A 21,860-nucleotide genomic window follows, 5' to 3' on the forward strand; every position below is an offset into this window, starting at 1 on the left:
TGGGTTAAGATGCAAATTCCATGCCAGGGCAATGCTTTAATAATAAAAATTAAGTCATAGGCAAAGAAAGAGTTAATGAACCTAAATACATGCAATAATTTGCCAGACTTAGGCTGTACTTCAGAAACCAATTATAACTTATTTCTACATCTTGTAGACATCGGCCAGGTGTTCTCATCAAATCAATAATGAGGAAATGTCATTTAAGCCCCATCAGTGTCTCCCACTGTAGCTCTGAGAGCACCAACTTCAAGGAGACGAGCAGCACACAATCTTTGCAGCTGAAGTATCGCCACAAAATATGTCGGAGAGAGTGCATTTAGTGACATCTCTAGCAAACAAATAGCTAGAAAAGTGTTCTATGAATGGCATGCCGCTTCACGGCTGTGGATCAACCCAATTAAAACATCAGCTGTAAAACACTCTCTGTGCACCTTGACAGGAAATGCAGAACTGAATAATAATCGTCTAATTTGTTGGGTATAGTTGTAAAAAAAGAACAACTCCCCAGGGCTTCAGGATTCTGAAGAGCAAGTGAATAAAACTGTCTAGCCTCTGGGAGTTCACCAAACATATTACAAAGTCCTGGCAAGATTTCAGCATTGCAAGCTCTTTCTGAGGCCTTGGTGCCCAACTCAGTGGTTTCTCAGAGAGCTTTTTACTGAAACTCTAGGTGAAGAAATGGAAAGACCATATCTAGATTGTTGAAAGGCAGTTATCTCTTCACGCACATGCACATACACACACACACACACAGACACACACACACACACACACACACACACAATTCATCTGGGACACCTACAAAGCTTGCTTGCTTGCTTATTTATTTATTTATTTATTTATTTTAAAGTTTTTTTTAAATTACAGTTGACATTCAGTATTATATTAGTTTCAAGTGTACAGTATGGTGGTTAAACATTTATATAACTTACGAAGTGATCCCCCTGATAAGACTATACGCCCCTGACATCACACAGTTATTACAATATTACTGACTGTATTCCCTGTGCTGTACTTTACATCCCTGTGACTGTTTTGTAACCACCAGTTTGTACTTCTTAATCCCTTCACCTTTTTCACCTTAATCCCTTCCCCTACGAAGCTTATTGAGAGAATGGGCTAACATGTACAATGTCGAGAGGGTACTATCGAGTCAAAACCGCACATCTTCAATAAGCTAATAAGATGTACAGGAAGGGGGCAGAGTGGTAAGTAAACAGTGTGTTTAAAACTGAAAATGAATTGGCTAATCCGTAAGCAGGTTGCTGTTTGGCAGGTTTGGGCTTATTTAAGGAACAGACTGTTACACCATGGTCCAAGAAGAGCAGCAGTAGGTCCAGGGGAATGAATCTTTGAATGGCAGTGGTTGGTCTGTTGAACTTCATTTATCAAAGAAGGAAACGGGCTGGGGGGGACGTTAGCCCACCAGATTAGAACATGAGGCACCAAGACACATTGAAGGGATGGGTGGAGAAAAACCTACAAGAATTAGGAAGATAAATATGGCCCTGAGATTGATGGATGGGTTTCAAAAATAAATGGCACATACTAACAACTTTTTCTACGGTCAGTTCTACAAATTTAGAGTGTGAGATTCTATAGCCAGGCAGGAAGGTATGATACATGTCTTTTAGGCAATTCCCTCCCCTCATTATACCCTTAATATTACAGGGTAGTGTTGTTTACTTTGGTGACTGATGCAAAATGCCACAGCTAATGACTGGTAAAGTCCAAATGGGGTGCAGGTATCTTGATTTCTAGGGTTCTCTCCCTAATACTACACTGTCCATACAAGTTAATATGGTCCCTTTTCTAACCACCACTAGCATTTTACGTGACCTGTTTCTCTAATTACCATTCTTGGATGCATGACTCCCTGCCAGGCCCCTGGTGATCATGTGGGGAAATAATGTCAAAACTTAAAAGCCTGGAGCTGCCACTGAGCTCCTGGATGGCTCAGTTGGTTGGAGAGTATCTTCTCAACCACAAGGTTGCCAGTTTGACTCCCGCAAGGGATGGTGGGCTGTGCCCCCTGCGGCTAGCTACGGCAACTGGACCTGGAGCTGAGCTGTGCCCTCTACAACTAAGACTGAAAGGACAACAACTTGAAGCTGAATGGCGCCCTCCACAACTAAGATTGAAGGGACAACAACTTGACTTGGAAAAAAAGTCCTGGAAGTACACACTGTTCCCCAACAAAGTCCTGCTCCCCTTCCCCAATAAAATCTTAAAACAAACAAACAAACAAAAAACCAAAAAAAAAAACTTAAAAGCCTGTATCTATAGAACCTACAGGGATGGGAATTCCAGTAAGTTCTCAAGCTTTTCCTCTCACACACTGGGGACATTTTTAGTTTTCTTTGCTCTGCAGCTTGCCAAGTATCTATGGCACCTAACCACAAATGAAAAAGACAGTTCACTCCAATCAGATGCTCAACCCAACCAACATTCCCAGGCAGCCTTGGAGCCATCACAACACCCTTCAAGTTCAGGGTCATGCCTTTTGGAAAACAGCATGTAGGGCTCAAAGCCCTCACATTCTCTCTGTGTGCATCATGCTTGAAGCCTCAGAAAGAGGCAAAGCCAGGCAACAAAGGAACTATTTTTTTCTTTTAATCAGAGACAAATTATTTAGTTCTTCAAGTAACACCAACCATTCTTCATCTAAAGATGAGAGTTCTTGATTTTTGTGAAAGTTCCCCATCTACTCAGAAATTCCTTACAGCTGTACTCCTCTTATTTCCTTCTTCACATCCTACTCTTTTAGCCTTAATTCCACAGACCTTTGTTCAGAATCTATCATGTGCTGTTAGACCCTAGAATATGAGAGGCAAAGATAAAGTAGAATATTCTCTTAGCAAAGATAAGTAGAATATTCTCTGCCTTGTGGGATTTCACCATCTATAAAGAAAAGTACGCATGTAAATAGAGAATTAAAATACAACATGGTAAATGCTGGGGCAAAAACAGAGTTCAAGGTGGGAACCCAGGAGAGTCAGATAGTGCCCTGAAGCAATGATGTTTGATGGGGATCTCGGAGGAAGGTGGTCCCCTTGGAAATGCTTGTTTTATCTGTTCCCTCTCGTTCTCTCCCACATGGACAGTGGACACCATTTAGGACATGTGCTGACTTTTACTCGCCTCTTAGAGAACCCATCTCATCCATGTTCCTGGAGGTAGTAGCAGCCCCTCCCTCATTCCAAGCCACTGGGTGCCTAAGCCCACTGGGCCAAAGAAACAAGAGACAAAGAGACAGAGAGGAGGAGAGAGCTGGGCTGGAGGATCACAAGGCCTACCCGCAGGTGGTGCAGCCATGAGAAGAAGACAAGAAATGAGTCTGTAAGAGGATAGAATGCAACGGTGCCCAGGGAAAAGCGGGCATACAAAACCACAAGGTGCCTATTACAGTGTTTTGTACACGTGAAACTAATATAATAGATAAATAAGTAAATAAAGCCTGAAGGAAAAAACACAGAAAACCACAAGGTGCCTGAATGAGAGTCTGGAGAAGAACTCTCTGAGGCCCACGTCCTTCCAGCACTGAGTTCGGATGCTGCCTTGGAAGAGTCCTGTTTGACTTGGGCTTCTGGGAATGGGTTTCTGTTCTTTGCAACTAAACATTTTTATTTACTTTCGAATTCTTGAACACCTGATTTCAACCCTGTACATTGGAACTTTACCTTATAATAAACCCCCCATACCTGACCCAAAACAATACCACCTGACAATAATGAGGTGAGGGAGACAGGAGGACAAGAGGCAGCAAGCTCATCGCGAAGCATCATCGTGAGGATGAAGTTGGGGAAAGTGGGGGGGAGAGAAAGCATGGTGCTGAATGATGGAGAGGCACTGCGAGAAAATGGTCATGCTTCTGTATGCTTACATGGTCTTTGGAAATGCTTAGTAACAGCAGAAGAAGCCAGGCTTTTCTCTGGATCCTGGAGCTATGGGTGGTTTTAGTTTTCTTCTTTAACTATTTCTGTTTTCCAAATAGTCTACAATAAACATGTATTTTGTATTGAGAAAAACAAACCTATTTTTAAAAAACAAATAATCTTCTGGCTCCCTTTTTAAAAATAATGCCTCAGAGAATGCTGTGTTAACTGAAATATTTTAAAAAGCCAAACTACCAGAACACAAGATAATTGATCCCCTGATTAGACAGAGACAACAGAGTGAGGCATGGCTTGGGAATGAAGGCTGGAGTCTCGTAGGTAAGGGAAACTGCCAGACACAGAGTGAAGGGTGAGGAGATAGCCAGACATCCCCTTGCACCCTGCCTGTCACCTGGGCTCTGAGAGGAGGCTGTGGCACTCTTCACCAGAGTTCACGTGGGCCTCGCTCCCCCCTCCACAGACACACCAAGCCATGTCATCACTCCTTCAGTCTGAAATCCTGGCCTCCTTCAGCCAGCAAGCCCGGACCACAGCCGCTTTGCAGCCTCTCAGACTACAAGGACTCCTATCTCCCGTAGGGAAGTTGTAGGGAGGCCACAAACATGCTACAGAAAGCAGTCCAAGTCCAGGGTACAAGCTTACCCTCCAAATTACTAGCAATTTCACGGCTGGAAACACATCATCTCCATTCCATTTAATTCTCACAACAACCCCGTGGGTGGATATCGCCCTCATTTGGGGTACTACCCTCATTCTGCAGTTCTGCATATGATGAAAGCGAGGCTGGATGCTGCTGACTTGCCAAAGGTCAATAACTAGAAAGGGGCAGGGCTGAGATTCAAGACCAGTCTTCTAACTTGGAAGCCATGCTTTGACTCACCACTGGCACGCCCTTTCCAAAGCACCCATCTTGGCAACCCCAGTTCCCCAAGGCTGCTGCCCACTGGAACTGAAAGAAAGAACCCCAAAGAGACTCAAATGGAAGATACTTCAAAGGGTGCCTTGTCTGATGCTGGCTCAGTAGATTTATCTCTGCAATCAGAGCTGAGGGGTAAAGATCTTCATGGTACATGAGTAAACAGAGAGATTCCTAGAGTAGGACCCCACCTGTGCATTTTAGAATGAAATAATCCCATCATAGAGCCACCATAGGGCCATCTGGTGACTGTGGATGACCAGGCACACAAGGCGAGCTTTATATTTCGTTTTCCAAGTCCCCTCTGATAGAATTGTCCACATCAATAAAAGAGATTGCAAGGTGTGTTTTTTTTAAAGTTAATTCTAATTCAAATCTTGTTTAATTTGAAAAACAGGAACTTATCCTTTTCTTAAAGCAGTGAATGAATCTAATGATTTTCCAGGATCCCAGGCATCACCAAGTCCTGTCCTTAAGGACACGTCCACCCCATGAATCTAAGCATACACAGGCAGGATCCCTGAGTCAGGCTATCTCCTTCCAGCCGTTCTCCCTCTGACAAAAGAAGCTGGCAGTACACTGTGTTAGCCAAACGGTTCCAAACAGTGCAACATTTTAGGGCCAGCAATACCAAGCGCTATCTGACTGGGAACTCCATAGGTGAACTTGACACTGAAATGTTGCTGTGAGGGGATTTACTCCATATGGTTCTTGCTCCTTGCAGGTTGCTCATCAGTTGAAGCTTTCAGAAAGAGTAAAGGGAGAGCCAAACCTCGGAGCCCATGGCTGAGGAACTATTTTAAATTTGTTCTCTCACAAATTGGGAGTCTAAGATTACCAATGGAAAATACAACTTCTTAAAGATTCCAGTTCTCTTACAATCAGCTTAAGGAAAAATGCTGCGTATTCTCATGGACGTTTCTTCCTGCAGTTTTATTTTACTCCATCTCTCAGAGGAAAGCTTTGGTTTGCCTTTTTCTTTTTTCTTTTTACATTTGAAAGATCTCCTGCTTACAGAGTGCCAACTATATGCCAAACTCGTTTTAAAAAATAACTTGATTTTATGGAACTACAAGGCAACACATGGGTGGGGAGAGCCTGAAAAAAATGCAGAAAACAGAAGAGAAACAAATCCTACTATCCAGAAGTAACCATTGGATGCCAGCTTTCAAAATGCACTCTCCATATCACTAGTTTCTTTCAAAGAGAAAGTAGTTATAGCTCCATATTTTCCAAACATCTTGGAAAAGATTGCTTTTGGAACAGATTATTCATTCCTTAGAAAAGATCTGCTAGGTAGCAACACAGAAAAGATCAGGTCAGGTGTTTTCGGATCAAATCAATGAGTGCCCCATTTTTACATGCAATAACTTTCATGTAGTTCGCCATTAATAATCAGCAACAGCGCAAGGTGCAGAGATTTTCACCATCCCACCCCATCTCATTCAAAGCATTACATTTTATATATTTACACATGTATATATTAAAGAAATGACATTGAAGAACTGCTGCAGCCTTTGTGCACTTTCAGCATCATTTCTTTGCCTCAACAGTTCACCTATCGACGACGCGGTGAATTTTACAAGGAGGACGCCATCTTTGTAACCTTCCCCCCAGGATTATTTCTTTTCTACAGTCCCCAGTAGTGACTCTGTCAATGGTAACACTTGCATAATTTCCTCATAAACCATTACATTTGTTAAAGTTATTTAATCCTGGAAATGCATTGTCTTCAGAATATCCTTCTTCAGTGACTCACAAGAAATATTTCTCCATGTATTTCATTATTAAGGCAAAATCTAGAAAATTTCATAATTGATGACAATGTACCATAGCAAACTTCCTAAAATGTGTAATTTATTTTAAGACTTGTTTCTTCAAATCTTGGGCAATATTCCTTCATGTGTTTTACACCAGCATTGTCTGTCAAATAAATGCATTTTAGCTTGTCACTTGTTTTCCAATTAATATTTCAGCTATTTTTACTATTGCAGGAAAAACAATGGCATGTAAGTTTTTGTCTTTATTAATCTCAAAAAAACTCAGAAGAGGATGTTAAATATTTATGAGGGTGCTTAGTAAAGTTCTGTGATATCCCAAATTAAATATTACATGACTTTAAACATCATTGAGAAATTGTAGTAGAGGTTTGTCTTCATATCTGGGGTTAACAAAAAGTTTTTAAATGTCCTGGTAATAATGATAGCTGCATATTAATTAGCTAATACTAAAGGTTAATAAATAAATAGGACAAACCTCATCATTAAAAATGGTGTAGGTAATAATGGACAAAGTTTGTTGATAATATTTCAAATAGTCTCCTTGAGAGTCACTGTTTTCACTAATGTGATGAAGAAACAGATCCCAACCAGGAATGGGAGGAAAGTCAGTTCTGCCATTTTGTTATTCACTTATGTAAACATTAGTATTATATATAATCCACATTTTCTTTGCAGAAATATTTTAAACCCATTTATCATTTGGGGAAGATTGGCTTCCCTAAAACTGGAAATAATAATCCACATATGCACTCAATTAAGCATGCATAAACCACAATAAGTTGCCAAACACTGAAAATTAATGCCCTAGTGAAGGTACCTCTTTTAGTTTGTCACTTGTTTTCCAATTAATATTTCAACCTTCTGTGCTATAGAACTCTCACTTTTCCCTCATTTACAGAAGGTGAAAATGACCATCTGACATAGAGCACAAAGTAGTGCACAAGTGTCATTGTATATTAAATATTAATAAAGCTTAATTTCTTTATTTTCAAGTATTTTAATAGATTTTTATCTGTATCCAGGTTTACAGAAAAATAGAGAAGAATAAGAATCTGAGAATTCTTATATACTCAACACCTTATTTCCTCAATTATGAACATTTACATTAGCATGGTACATTTGTTACAATTAATTGACCAGTATTGATATATCATTATTAATTAGCTTAATTTCTTTTTAAATTTTTAGACAAAAACTAAATAGATATAAAGTTCTTATATTTTCTGCCTGTGTCCCAATGGATTTTCTTGCATACTACTGATGTAATACATAAAAACTACAGCTCACACAATGCACTGCCATTAAGACTTTTTCTCACTCTTTAATTTGTGGTGGGTGCATCATCCACAGTCTTTCTTGGCTCCCTTTCTATTTCCTCACCTCTTCCTCCTTTTTTCACCTATGGTTTCTGAGACCTTCCACCTTTCCTGGATGTAGAAAGATGGTGGGTTGGGCACAGGTGGAGATGAGAAACAAAACTCTGGGTAACTCCCAGAGAAGCACTCAAAAAGTATAAAGAAGAATACTTTTTCTATATTTTGATTGGCCGGAGCCTGGGTGTGTGAGCCTGCGAACATTTGTTAGGTAGGTACAAACCATCTTCATCTCTGTTTGTGCAGAAGTTGCCTAATTTGTAAGCCAATTCTGGGTGTGCCATGACTTAAAATATGGTGGGTTGGTCTGATCCCTGTTCCATATGCTTTATAATTAGTTTCACTTCTTTCAAGATTCTGGAATTGAGTGCCAATCTCAGTTCATAGTTGGCTTTTCTGTGATTTTGTGGGCTGTCGATGAGGAGTTGGGAAAGGCTGCATGAAGGCAGTTAGCCAGGCAGCATTTAGAACCAGAAGTCTCTGACTTATTGTGGAAATTCTCCAAATAGCTTTTTTGGGGAATTGTGAAAGCCTAATGAGATAGAGGGTCTGGATGTCTGACAGTAGTAGTTTGCCAAGTTAAATGTGTTATAAGAAACAAAGCAGATTCTGAGTAGCTAAAAGGGAACTGCACAACATACAAACTTTACTCGTTGGGGGAAAGTGAGCTTTGTTTAGCTTGTTGCAGCAAGGGACAATGCGCCCAGAGGGACATCTCAGTAAGAGGGAGTGGGCAGGGGCTTCTTATTGATTTGGGTCTATTCTGGGTCAGTTCTGGAACAGCTTTCATTTAGAAATGGGGGCAGTTTGTTGATGGGCATTTTAATAGTTATTACCTTGGAGGCAAGAGGATTAGAGCAAGTTGTCATTGATAAAGAAGTAGTAGTAACACATTCCATGGTGCTGTATGAAGCTCTGAGTCAAGGCAAGATTAAGTATTTTTGAGCAAATTTTAAGCTCAAATAGCAATGAAGATTTTTACTTTAAAAAACAAATAGAGGGGCCGGCCCGGTGGCTCAGGCAGTTAGAGCTCCATGCTCCTAACTCTGAAGGCTGCTGGTTCGATTCCCACATGGACAGTGGGCTCTCAACCACAAGGTTGCCAGTTCAATTCCTCGAGTCCCACAAGGGATGGTGGGCTACGCCCCTGCAACTAAGATTGAATATGGCACCTTGAGCTGAGCTGCCTCCCAGATGGCTCAGTTGGTTGGAGCGTGGGCTCTCAACCACGAGGTTGCCAGTTTGATTCTTCGAGTCCCACAAGGGATGGTGGGCTGCACCCCCTGCAACTAGCAACGGCAACTGGACCTGGAGCTGAGCTGCACCCTCCACAACTAAGACTGAAAGGACAACAACTTGAAGCTGAATGGCACCTTCCACAACTAAGATTGAAAGGACAACAACTTGACTTGGAAAAAAGTCCTGGAAGTACACACTGTTCTCCAATAAAGTCCTGTTCCCCTTCCCCAATAAAATCTTTAAAAAAGGAGAGAAAAACAAATAGAGAAGCAGTAATCAATGCATAAGTTTGAAGAGGGAGATGTTTAGTCAGTTTGTAGTTGCTGAGTAGCCTTGTCTCAGCTTGTTTCAACCATGGTCCTACAATGGCTTTGTCTGAGCGTTGCATATCTTCTGTGAGCAAGTTTATGTTCTGCTGGGAACATCGCAACCTGGCTGCCAACTGCTAGTGCCATTTTTCACTTCCTCACATATTATCTCTTTACTAAACTATGTATATCGTTGCATATTACAGATGTGGAAACCGAAGTAAAGTAGAGATTAAACAATTGGCCCAAAATCATACTTCTAGCTCGTGTTGTTAACTGTCGTTCTTCCGGAACCTGGGGGGTGAAGGGGTCAGAGAACTGCAGGGAGGGGCAGAATTGCCCTATTGCTTTTCCAGGTGTACCAGACATAGATGACTTTTGCACAATGCTGTTACTGATATGTTCTCAACTGATAATGGCTTCACTTTTTGAGTCATCATAGAATTGTCTGAAGGGGTAGCAGCTAAATACCTACTCACCAGGTTAATGTAAATTCTGGTTTGGTGCTAGTGCTGAGCCTGGAGCAATTCAGCAAAAGTCTCAGAGCACACTGAGGCCAGTCACCACCAGCCTGGGGCCTGCTGGACTCCAAAAGTTTTCCAAGAAAGAGTACAATGCAGGTGGGGCTAGTTGCTCTTGGAGAAAGTGCCTCTGGCTGGGGGAGTTGGGTGGGGTAGGGTCCCAGTGAGTCAGCAGGGCAGAGCAGTGGAGCTCAACAGGCCAATCACATTCAGATTAGGCTGGAGGGGGCGGGCTCAACACAGGAAAGATGGCTCCAGCCTGCCAGCTTCACAGAAGGTACACCCCTTACTGGGAAAATGCTGACTGTCCTCCAATTTTTCTCCAGAAGCTACACACCTTGGTTCCCCCTCAGCTGCCATCTGTCTCCGAGGCCCCCCGAGTCACTGTCCCACCGCTGGAGCACAAGGTGAGTGCTTGCGAGTGAGTGAGTCTGTTTGCGGGCCTTATAAGAGGACGTCTGGGTTTCCTGAACCCTTCTGGCCTACCTGAATGGTTGGAATCCCCACTGTTTTTCACAGCCAGATGTTGTGGGGACTTCTCTTTCTGACACCAGTACTCCGGGGTGGGGCGCCTGCTGTGGGGGCTAGAGTCTCTTGCTCCACTGGGGAGAACAAAAGCAGCTGAGATATCCCTCCTGATTCTCAACCACCACACACAGGTGTGGGGCCTGTTCCATGTCTCCGTTCCTCCTACCAGGCTCGCCGTGGTCTCTTTTTTATATTTTTAATTACAGAACTTCTGTTTGACTAGATTTCAGGTGGTTTTCCAGGTTGCTTGTTCTATAATTTAGTTATGATTGTAATGTGTTCACAGAAGAACATAGGCACAGTGTTTATCTACTGTGCCATCTTGGATCTCTCTGTGATAAGTCTGCTAAGACTTTTATGTTTTTGGCTGAGACTTTCCATTTTTGGTTTGTTTCAAACATGTTTTTATTTGGTTGTTTAAGCTGGTTGTTTATGTTGACTACTTTAAAAATCCTTGTTAGATCATTCCAACATCTATGTCATCTCACTGTCAATATCTGTTGATTCTTTTCCCACTCAAATTGAGATTTCCTTGGTGCTTTTATACAATGAGTGATTTTCATTTGTGTTCTGGACATTTGGGATATTATATTACAAGATTCTGAATTTTATTTAAATATCCACTTTTGGTGTGTCTCCTCTGACATCAAGCTGGTGAGGAAAGGGGGAGTGCCACTTCATTACTGCTAGATGGGAGTAGAAGTCCAGGCCCCCACTCAGCCTCCTTTGACACCCCAGGGAGGAGAAGTACCTTACTATTGTTGAGCAGAGGTGAGATTTCTGGCTACCTACTAGGCATTCACTGACAGGCCCTAATGGGAGGGAGAGGGAAGCGGGGTGCCTCTTTACAGCCAGACAGAAGGTTGAAGTCTGTTCTCTCCACCACCTTTGCTGATGGGTATGTGGGAGGACCATAGCTTTTTTCAATGTTTGACTTGGGTAGGCTAGTTATTGTCTAAAATGTTTCTATCCTGCTGCTCCTTTACTGGTCCTTTGGCTAGAGACAGCAGGCTTTCTTTGGGGCCTTTTCTTTGTGTCCACTGGTGTTTTCTGGTTGCCTGCTTCAGTCTGGAATATAAGAGATAAAAAGAAAACCCAGCAAACTCACTACCATGCTGATTTTTGGTTCTCCAGGTCCCTAGCTGGGCTGTCCTCTCTTCACCTCTTATAGTCTTATTATGTTTGTTTTATATACAATGTCCAGGGTTTTCAGCTGTACTTAGCAGGGGGCATAGGAAGAAATGTGTCTGCTCTACTTTGGTCACATAATATTCTTTTACTTAAAAAAAAAAACCAGCATCTAATAAAATAATGTGCTCACATGTTTGCACATGTTTGCGTTTTGTAAGAAAAATAAATACATGTAATGGAACGTTGAAGGAGACTCCTGTTGCCCAGAATTATTACTGAGGAGAACGCTAAAGACAAAGGGGTGCTAAGTCCCCAATATTCTCATTAGACCCTGTGAGTAGGGCTAGACACGTTCCTCAGTGCTTCCTACAGGTAGGCAGGATCAGCCTATATTCAACCTGTTGCCCCTAGACTACAAAAGGAGAGATTTGATAGGAAAAAAGTGCTGTATCCCTCAAGCCATGAGTCTGACTTGTAATGAGAGATAGGAAGTGTTCTCAGTCAAACTTGAGATTAGCATTTCATCTCAGAAAGGACTTTGAATAATCAATGTTCACAAGAAAATTATGGAATGTGCCGAAGTAAGGGTACTAAGGGACAAGAAAGAGTTTTGACAGAACCCGGCTGAACTTGCAATGCTTCCTGTTTAAACAACCCCAGAGATGAGATGCCCTCCCTCTATATACTGGTTAAATATATATAAAGAGGAAAGCCTGAAAAGATAAAAACTAAAACAAGTGCCTCTGGAAGTGAAGTATCTGATAATTTTTATTTTGTTCTTCAAGCTTCTCCATTTTGTAAAAAATGTTTATTACTTAGCATGTATTACCTGTACATTTTTAAAAATTAGATTTTAAGTGCCAACATAAAGAGTGCTTCTTTGATTTGGAACTTGTCCCATTGTTGGTAGGCCCAAGGCTACCATCCCCTGAGCATGCTTGGTGAAAGAGATGAAGGTCACGGGCTCATTTTGAAAACCAATGAGCCTGTACCAATGAGTACAGTACAACATTGCAGTTTCCTACATGGGCAGATGCTTCTTTAGGCCAGTGTAATTTAAACAGCCTCCAAACAGGATACTCCAAATCATGCCCTTGAAGTCCTTAGGGAGACTCTTCACATGCTCTGTTGTGACTTAGAATTGAGAAAGGCTATTGTTGCCATTGTCATTCTTTTGGACAAGGCCTTAACCAACTGATTCCAATGCTTTCTCTCTTCCCCCTTCAGTCTCAGAATCCCATAGATAGAGGCGTTCGTTTACACCAAGACTGGGATCTTTCTGTCCCCTGAGAGCATTGTCTCTCTTTTGGGCTCCCCTGGCTCATTTGTCTGTCTGGAATGGTAACACATCCATTAAACATAAAATGCCTAATGACCAAATTGACTAATAGCCAATTTGCCTCAAGTTTTGTGTTCCAATTTAGTAGTTTTAAGTCATTTTTTAGAGCACATCTGAATTGGAGTACTAATCATTGTCCAATTTTCTGAAAGATGGTTTTGGTTATTGTTCTTCTGGGGATCCCCTTCTGTGTCATGTAGTTTTAAGGACTGTCTTGCTTCTCTAAAAGTTCTTTCTTCCAAATGTTAGGTTCCTGGCAGTAAATCCCTAGAAAAACTGAGGAATTTCACACAATACTTATCAAACTCATCATTTTTTTCCATCTTGCCTTATTCTTGCAGACATGTTGTTGTTTCCACTGTGTGCGCCTGTGTACTTCATGTATTTATTAGCCAAATGAGCATAAACTCATAATTCTGTTCATGAGTATTGACATTTTGACAAGATTGAAGATGTGAGCTGGATGCATTATAACTGTTCCAAACAACACTACAATTTTTTCAAGATATCTGGTTGATAAAAGTCATAGTCAATTCTGAAATAAAATATATCATTACTAAAATGTATGCATTTCTAGGAAAATCTAGAATGTCCTTCCTCTTTTCCTATGTCATTTTATATGCATTCAATCTTTATAAATCTCCAAGATATTTTACTTTCCCTTGAATAATCATCTTTGGTACAGATTATCACTTCTTTGACCTTCCTTTCTAGATGTAGTTTCTACAGTTGTTTCTAAAATTTTCACATACGCTCTGGTTGTTTTGTCCATGTTTTCCTTACATATTTTTGTAGCGCTTAAATTATTTGTGTGTGTGTGCTGTGACCTTTTCTTCTAATGGGCCTGGTTAATTCTTGCTGAATGCAAGTGTTTTTTTTAGAAACTCCCCAAGTTTATTTTCTTTTAAGATGAGAACTTGAATGTTCCAGATGAATTTCTAAGACAGATTCACTCTTTTGCTATTTAAATTTTCTTGTGAAACATCAAATTTCCTTCAATGATTGTTGAAGGCTAGAAAGCGGTGCCTATGTGTAAATGTGCTGATTTATGTTACTAATATGACGTTAGCCCTGCAATCACAGAGTACCACAGCCTTGACAAACACCCCAAATCCAATTAGATATCACTTAAATATATGTGCTGTGGTCCTGCAAATGTTGCAGAATCTGTAAAGAACTCGTAATGAAGCAGAACATAGATTGGTTGATGGAATCTAATGGTGGAGCAACTGGGCTGGCTGTTTAGAATCAGCTCTAATTTAGAGATAAAGGTTAATTAGGCAAGAGTTTATCTTGAATTTTAAGGACACCAGTTGTGAAACCAACAGGGTATGGACTTGGCCTCCTGAGATGCCTCAAAGCCAATAAAAGGGCCTCAAACTAGACACCTGGGCCATGAGGGAACTTTTCAACAGGTTTATAACTTCATATCTTATGAACAGATCAAAATCTCTGGTTGATAGGCAACCTCATTCAGCCGAGACGCTTACGCCAAATTTACTTTGGAAGATGGTCCCAATTATTTCTGAATGGCAAAGTGCCCATAGTGCTTAGTGTACAAACGTCCTTAACCCAGGAAGACTTAACCCGCTATTAAAATGATGAAATAAATCATTAGCATGGAATTAATGGATGTTTGATTTTAGAGTAGTTTGTAATATAATATAGTTATGAATTTGGCTTATTAACCTTTGGGTTTAATTTTAAAAGTGTTTTGAATGTATTAGTTTTCTGTTGCTGTCTCAACAAATTATGACAAACATAGTGGCTGAAAACAACACAAATTTATTATCTCACGGTTATGTAAGTTAGAAGACCAACAACCCTGGTCTCATCAGGCTGAGATCAAGGTGTCAGTAGATCTGTGTTCCTTGCTGGAGATGGTAAGGAACAATCTGCTTCAGGCTCATTCAGATTGTCTCCAGAATTCCGCTACATGCAGCTCTGGGGCCAATATACTAGTTTCCTTGCTGGGTGTGGGTCCTTCTCAACTTCACGAGGCTGCCCACATTCTTCGGTTGTGGTTCCCTTCCACCTTCTTCAAGGCCAACTGTGGCGGGTGGAGTCATCCTCACACTTCTAATCTCTCTGACCTCTACTTCTGCCTCACCTATCCTGCCTCGTCTTCTGCTGCATCTCTCTGATTCCAACTGGAGAGTCTTGAGTGATTAGATCAGGCTCACCCAAATGACCCAACACAACCTTCCCACCTTAGTCACACCTGCAAAGTCCATTTGCCATGTAACAGCACATGTTCACAGGTTCCCGGGATTATGATATTGGGTATCTTTGGGAAGTCATTATTCTGCTTCCTACACTGAGTAATTAATTTAACTGAAAGGGATAAGAGTATTTTACTAAGCCTATAGATGGCATTGGGATATTTAAGAGGAGTTAAGTATTCTCATAAATTTAACTTACTAGATTTTCAAGTGATATTTAAATAAATGCTTGCCAACTTTTTTAGGTCATAGAACACAAAGAAAATGATACTATTTGCACAGTAGCCTGTGATATTGTGATTTTCAGTCAATCTATATTTTGGTCTTTGGACACAGTTCTTGGCTCACAGCTCCTAAACCCTTGGAATTTCCAAAGCAATAAGAACAATGGGAACCTCTTTTATTATAATATTTCCTCTTTTGGCCTCAGTTCTTGAAATTGCTTTAGAGCCATAAAAGTGAAGCGAGTGCCTTATTATTCATAACAAGTTCCTTCTGACTACAACAGGGTTTATGTTAATGAAATGGCTTTTGGAAATCTCCTAAGGATGGAAGGCTGGTTGCCAGGGGAACCAATCATGTGATTAGAGGGTTGGAACTTTCAGTCCCCTGCCCACTACTGAAGGGTAAATCAATCACTAATCGCCAATAATTTATCCGTCATGCCTGTGTAATGGAGCCTCCATAAAGACCCAGAGGAGGGGGTTCAGAGAGCTTTCAGGTTGGTGAACCAGAACACATCCACATTTCCATCCCCAAATCCATGGGGACAGATGCTTCTGCATTCAGACCTCACACTATGTATGTCTTCATCTGGCTGTTCATTTGAATCCTTCGGAATAAACTAGTAATCTAGTGAGTAAACTGGTTTCCTGAGTTCCATGAGTCTCTAGCAAATTAATCAAACCTGAGGGGGACTTGGGAAGCTCTGGTTTATAGCTGCTCTGTCAAAAACACAGGTAACACCCGGGACTTGTGCCTGGCATCTTGTAACAGGGTGGAATGCTTTTGCTTCTCTCCCCTCTGACTCTTACTATAAATTCTAGCCTGCTAGAATTGTTCCAAGGGCCTTCAGACAAATAGTTCTACTTGACTAGAGGGATTCTGCAAAAACAGCCTCCTAAATAGGTGGGAAAAGATATGCAAAGCCATGACTGCTTATCAAAGACTTGCAGGAATCTCAGGACCAGACTCTGATCATCCTGGGTCAAGAACTGACTGAGTAACAATTGCCACTCCAATAAACTTTAATTAAAAAAAGCAACTGACTGAAAACAAAGAGATTGGGAGATTTTCTGCTCTTCTTTGAGCAGAAAATCCCACCTCTTGCCCCACCCACTGTCCCTTCCCTTGATTTAAAAGACATCTGGATTCTGGGTTCTCTTAAGATGGATTTGAGGATCCATCAGGCCTCCCATCTCGGTTGGTGCCTTCTTGAGCCATAAAACCTTTTCCCAAACCCTGACATTTTCAGTTTTGGCCTTTTAAAGTGTCTGAAGTTGGAGGAAAGGGCAATCTTGTGGGACTGAGCCCTTAACCTGTGGGACCTAAGGCAAAATCCAGGTAGAGAGTGACAGAATTGAGTTCAGTTGGTGGTGGTGTATATATATATACACACACACACACACATATGTGTATATATATATATACATATATATGTATATATATACACATTACATATATATGTATATGTGTATGTGTGTGTGTGTGTGTGTGTGTGTGTGTGTGTATATATCAGAAATACTTATCTGCATGACATGGAAAACATTTGTTTACCAAACATTTGCTCTTCTCAGGTTCCTGTTGTTAAAGAATAAAAATTCAACTGAGTAAGTTTAAAGAGCTAATTGGACTTATTGAACAATTTATGAATTGGGCAGCACCCCCTCTAGTAAATAGAAAGATGGTTCATGGAGCTGTGTTAAATGGAAGGCTTTTATAGGTAGAAAAAGTGTGGAACAAGAAAGTTAAAAAGAGTAGATGATTAGGCAAAGTCATCTTCCCTTAGGGGAAGGTGGGGGGGGATCTTATCGGGCAGATTACCTCACTAATGCTGACCAGGGAATCCCAAACTGATTAGTTTAAAATTCCATTTCTGGGAGCGACTGCAACAAACTGCAGTTAGGTCAGGTATTACGTCTTGGTGGGGCTAACCACAAGTGACTTCATTTTGGGTCTGTTGTTTCTTTTTAACACTAAGTTGTCTTCCTCCCCTTTGAAGCCCCAGATCCCTATTCCCTTGTGTGTAGCTCAGGATTGTATATAAGCCTCAATTACCTGACTGCCAGGGAATCATATTTTTCTGTGGCTGCTGTACATATGAAATTTGGTTTTCTCTTGTTAATCTGTCTTATGTCAATTTAATTATTGGACAAGACAAAGGGCCAGAAAGGAGGCGTTTTCTGCCCCTACACAAATAATCCCCTTCTTATTTGGAAAGCAGCCGACAACTTCCCATGATAATTAAAAGTCTCAAAGCAATCTCACCCAAGCCAATTTTACGTGGGTCCCTCCAAATATCAGGGACCCCCCCCCCATGGTCATGCAGTTTGTTGAGCCCCCATGACAAACTGCAGAATGTACTACAGGGGACACTTAGTTATATTTGCTGTGAAAGGAAAAATGATTTCTATACTACACAATACATCTAACACCAAATACCATGTTTCCCCAAAAATAAGACCGGGTCTTATATTAAGATTTGCTCCAAAAGATGCATTAGGGCTTATGTTCAGGGGATGTCATCCTGAAAAATCATGCTAGGGCTTCTTTTCCGGTTAGGACTTATTTTCGGGGAAGCACGGTGTGTAGGTTTTCTACACCAAGCAATTCTGGGACACCAGCTGTGCATCCTGCAATGCAACTCAATTCTGACACTCAGTGGAGTTAGCACAGACACTGCCAGTTAAGGGCTCAGTCCCAAAAGACTGCTCTTCACTTCAAGTGCTAATCATGAGTCTAGGTTGTTACCTGTGCTTCTGATCAACTTGCTATAAATAGGCGAGTCCCCAAACCCCCTCGTCAGGTTTAATAATTTGCTAGAATAGCTTACAGAACTCAGGAAGACAGTTTACTTAGAAGATTACTGGTTTATTATGAAAGGGTATAACTCAGAAACAGCCAGTTGGGAGAGATGCATAGGGCAAGGGATGGGGAAGGAGGCAGATTCCATGCCCTCAGTCATGTCGCTCTACCAGCACCTGCACATGTTCACCAACCTGGAAGGTCTCTGAACCTCCTACTTCAGGGATTTTCATGGAGGCTTCTTTACACAAGCATGATTTATTAAATCGTTGGTCATCAATGATTAAACTCAATCTCCTACCCTTTTTCCCTCCCCAGAGGTGGGATGGGTGAGGGGCTGAAAGTTCTAACCCTCTAATCATGTGGCTGGTTCCCGTGACAACCAGCCTACCTTTCTCATCAGGTGGTTATCAGAAGCTTTCCATAAACTACCTCATTGACAATAACAGTGTGGTTGAAGGGGGCTTGTTACGAATAACAAAAGATGCTCCTTTAGCCTTTATTGCTCATTCTTGTCACTCAGAGATCAAAAGCATTTTAAGAGCTGTGTTTCAGGACCAACGGGTGGCAGGCCAAATATGTATTTATTAATGTATCACAGTATCATAGGCAGAAATCCCAGCAGGGTTAGCCCATAACAGGGAATGGCAATATTAGATTGGTGCAAAAGTTATTGCGGTTTTTGCAATTATTTTTAACCTTTTAAACCGCAATTATTTTGGCACCAACCTAATAGAAAGGGGGGGAGGGAGATTTGGTTATTATCATACCCATTTTAGAGATGAGAAAACTGAAAAACTTGCCCAAGAATACATATCCACCCAAGATTATATCCAGTAAGTGACGAAGGTGAAATTCAATTCCAGAGCTTAGGCCCATTATACAGCAGTACCTCTGGTGGGTGGGAAGATGTTGTAGAATATAAGACTAAATATACAGCTTGAACCCACAACTGAAGGGTCTGGACCATCACGCTAAGGATTTGGGCCTCAGTTCTCTAGTCGAGGGAATAAGGAGCTATTAAAAGTCTGTAAGGAAAGTAATGATATGCTATGACCCATGTTGTCAGGTGTACTTAGGTTAAAAAAACAATCCAACCAAAAGCCTTTCGTATGTTGTTAGGAGGGTCTTGGTTTAATCTGCGACCTCTTAAGAAGAGAGGACATGGTGTCTATGTGAAAAAAGAAAGTGACGTTCCTGAGAAGGAGGTGGATCCCATTTTTTAAATGACAGAAAGGGCCATTCCAGCGTCTGGTTCCATCCAAACTCAGATTTCTTGATTGGCTTGTTGGAGCTTTCAATCACACACGTGTCACATTGTGAGAAGTACAGTCAACTTTGATCTTCAGCATGCCTGAAGCAGCTTGGTGTATCAGTTGATACTCAACATTTGCTGTGTTGCGTTGAGATGCTGTCCTGCCTGCTTCTCACTGATCAACAGCTTGATTCAGCCTTGTTCACGGTAAGGTTTAAAGGAAAAGCTTTCTTCTTAATCCTTAACTAGAAACTGAAACTTGCCATTCCCCACATGCATTCACTAAGTATAATAATTGGGGCTTTATCATAGGATGAGGGAAAATGCTTTCCCAGATTGCACAGTGACGTAGCTAACATTCTGAAGGTTGCCTTATATTGTGGCTCTCGTCATTCAGCTTGATATCAGCAAAGTATCAAATAAATGTGTATGTATAGAAATGTGCTTAAGTGTAGTGAAAAATGCTGGTTCTGGCTTTGCCAAACACTGATGGTACGGCCTTGGGCAAGTTACTTATTCTCTCTTGGCATTAATTTATCTTGTGTAAAATCATGAAACTACTACTTACTTCATAGCCTTTGTGAGATTAATGATATGTGTGTAAAATTTTTAGCATAATGCCTTGAAAATACCTGATAAATAAATATGAGTTTTTATTATTAACAACTGTACCCTTCCAAAGTTCACTGTGATTTTCAGACAGTGCAGTTTTAGCAATTTATTCTAATAAAATGCAATGAGACAAGCATTTCCAATAGTAATAGAAATTTAAAGCTTTGGAAATTGCCCTGTGCTAACAATAAACCCTTCAAGATTCATTTTCTTTGAATGTACAATTAAACTGTACTACAGAGAAAAAACAGGGGACTTTATTGATTTTTTTTTTTTTTTTAACAGAGCTAGATTTCAATGATGAAGGTCAAAGTGTTCAGGGAATAGATCTTGTCCCAACCAAATAAATGAACTCTGCAAAGGATATTTTTTGGTAGGTTAGGTTATTGGGTCGTTTTTCTCTTGCTACTGCTCTTGCCTACACACTTGAACTTTTCTCACATAATTCTGTCCTATTTCCAGGCCTGACTTAAATGTCGCTCTTAGGTAGCCTCCTAAATAACAAGATCAGTGTCAATCACTCCCCTCCTAAAAGTGGCCGGCATTGAGCAATGATTATCTTCAGTAGTAAATGTTAATGGTCGGCTATCTACAGTAATTTTATGACTGTTGATTCTGTGTGTATGTGTTACAATTTCTCCATTTATCTGGAAGCTTCTTAAGGGCAGTAGGGAACAACAAATATGTTATTTGTATTCCACAACTCCAGCCCTATACGAGGTCAGAGAGGTCAGACAATTAAGTTTACAAACTCATCCTAAAAAAAGTGCTACATACCACATTGCTGAATATCACTATGGTCACCTTCAAAGTACTCCCCTTGGGAGGCTATGCACCGACGCCTGCGCCTAGTCCATCCTTCAAAACAATTTTGGAACTCTTTTTCTGGAATGACCATCAGAGCTGTCGTTGTATTACCCTTGATGTCCTGAATGTCATCAACATGTCTTCCTTTCAATATTTCCTTTATCTTTGGGTAAAGAAAGAAGTCATTGGGGGCCAGATCAGGTGAGTAGGGAGGGTGTTCTAATACAGTTATTTGTTTACTGGCTAAAAACTCCCTCACAGACAGTGCCGTGTGAGCTGGTGCATTGTCATGACGCAAGAGCCATGAATTATTGGCAAAAAGTTCAGTTCGTCTAACTTTTTCATGCAGCCTTTTCAGGACTTCCAAATAATAACTATTTGTCAGTTGGTACAAATTCATAATGAATAATCCCTCTGATATCAGAAAAGGTGAGCAACATTGTTGCAACAAGTTCCCGAACTTAATTGTCAAACCACATAAAAGATATTTTAAAAAACGTTAAAATTAATTGAATGCTAAATGAAGAAATATCTAGAGGCCATTTTTTTGGTGCCCTGAGGTGCTTCTCACTCACATTTTGCCCATAATGAAAATTTTCAAATCATCAGCCACATGTTACTTATTCCCAGAGGTTCACTGAATAATAGGCAGGAATGGAAACTGTCAGCTTTGGGGGCTCAGGGATGGAGTAGAGTGAGAGGAGGAGTGAAAGAATGAACTTTCAATTAAGTTCAATCTAAAGGTTCAAATATGGTTTGAGAACACTGTTTTCCCATGACCTTCTATATTATTTTCAACTGAAAGTTTTCCCATTTCAGCCCAGTGATTTAACTAGTGATCCCTCAAGCTATTTGGCCCATGATCGAATGAGGACACAGCTCATTAAGAAGAGTTCAAGGGTATT

The 21,860-nt window shown here is 40.8% G+C and overlaps 1 protein-coding gene across 6 annotated transcripts in view; it reads left to right on the forward strand.

Moving 5' to 3' along the window:
- Positions 1–21,860, forward strand: part of LOC109456203 (uncharacterized) — a 366,695-nt gene that overhangs the window by 145,834 nt on the left and 199,001 nt on the right. For all 6 annotated transcript variants that reach the window (XR_016019022.1, XR_016019024.1, XR_016019023.1 and 3 more), the window contains exon 4: positions 10,364–10,444. Coding sequence is in view for 3 of the 6 variants with exons in the window: in XM_088792480.1 (XP_088648606.1) it covers positions 10,364–10,444 (81 nt within the window). In the remaining 3 variants the exon portion in view is untranslated. The remainder of the gene's footprint in view (positions 1–10,363; positions 10,445–21,860) is intronic.

The sequence above is a fragment of the Rhinolophus sinicus genome, chromosome 15 (assembly GCF_057876585.1).
Source record: "Rhinolophus sinicus isolate RSI-liver-muscle chromosome 15, RSI-T2T, whole genome shotgun sequence".
Classification (NCBI taxonomy): domain Eukaryota; kingdom Metazoa; phylum Chordata; class Mammalia; order Chiroptera; family Rhinolophidae; genus Rhinolophus; species Rhinolophus sinicus.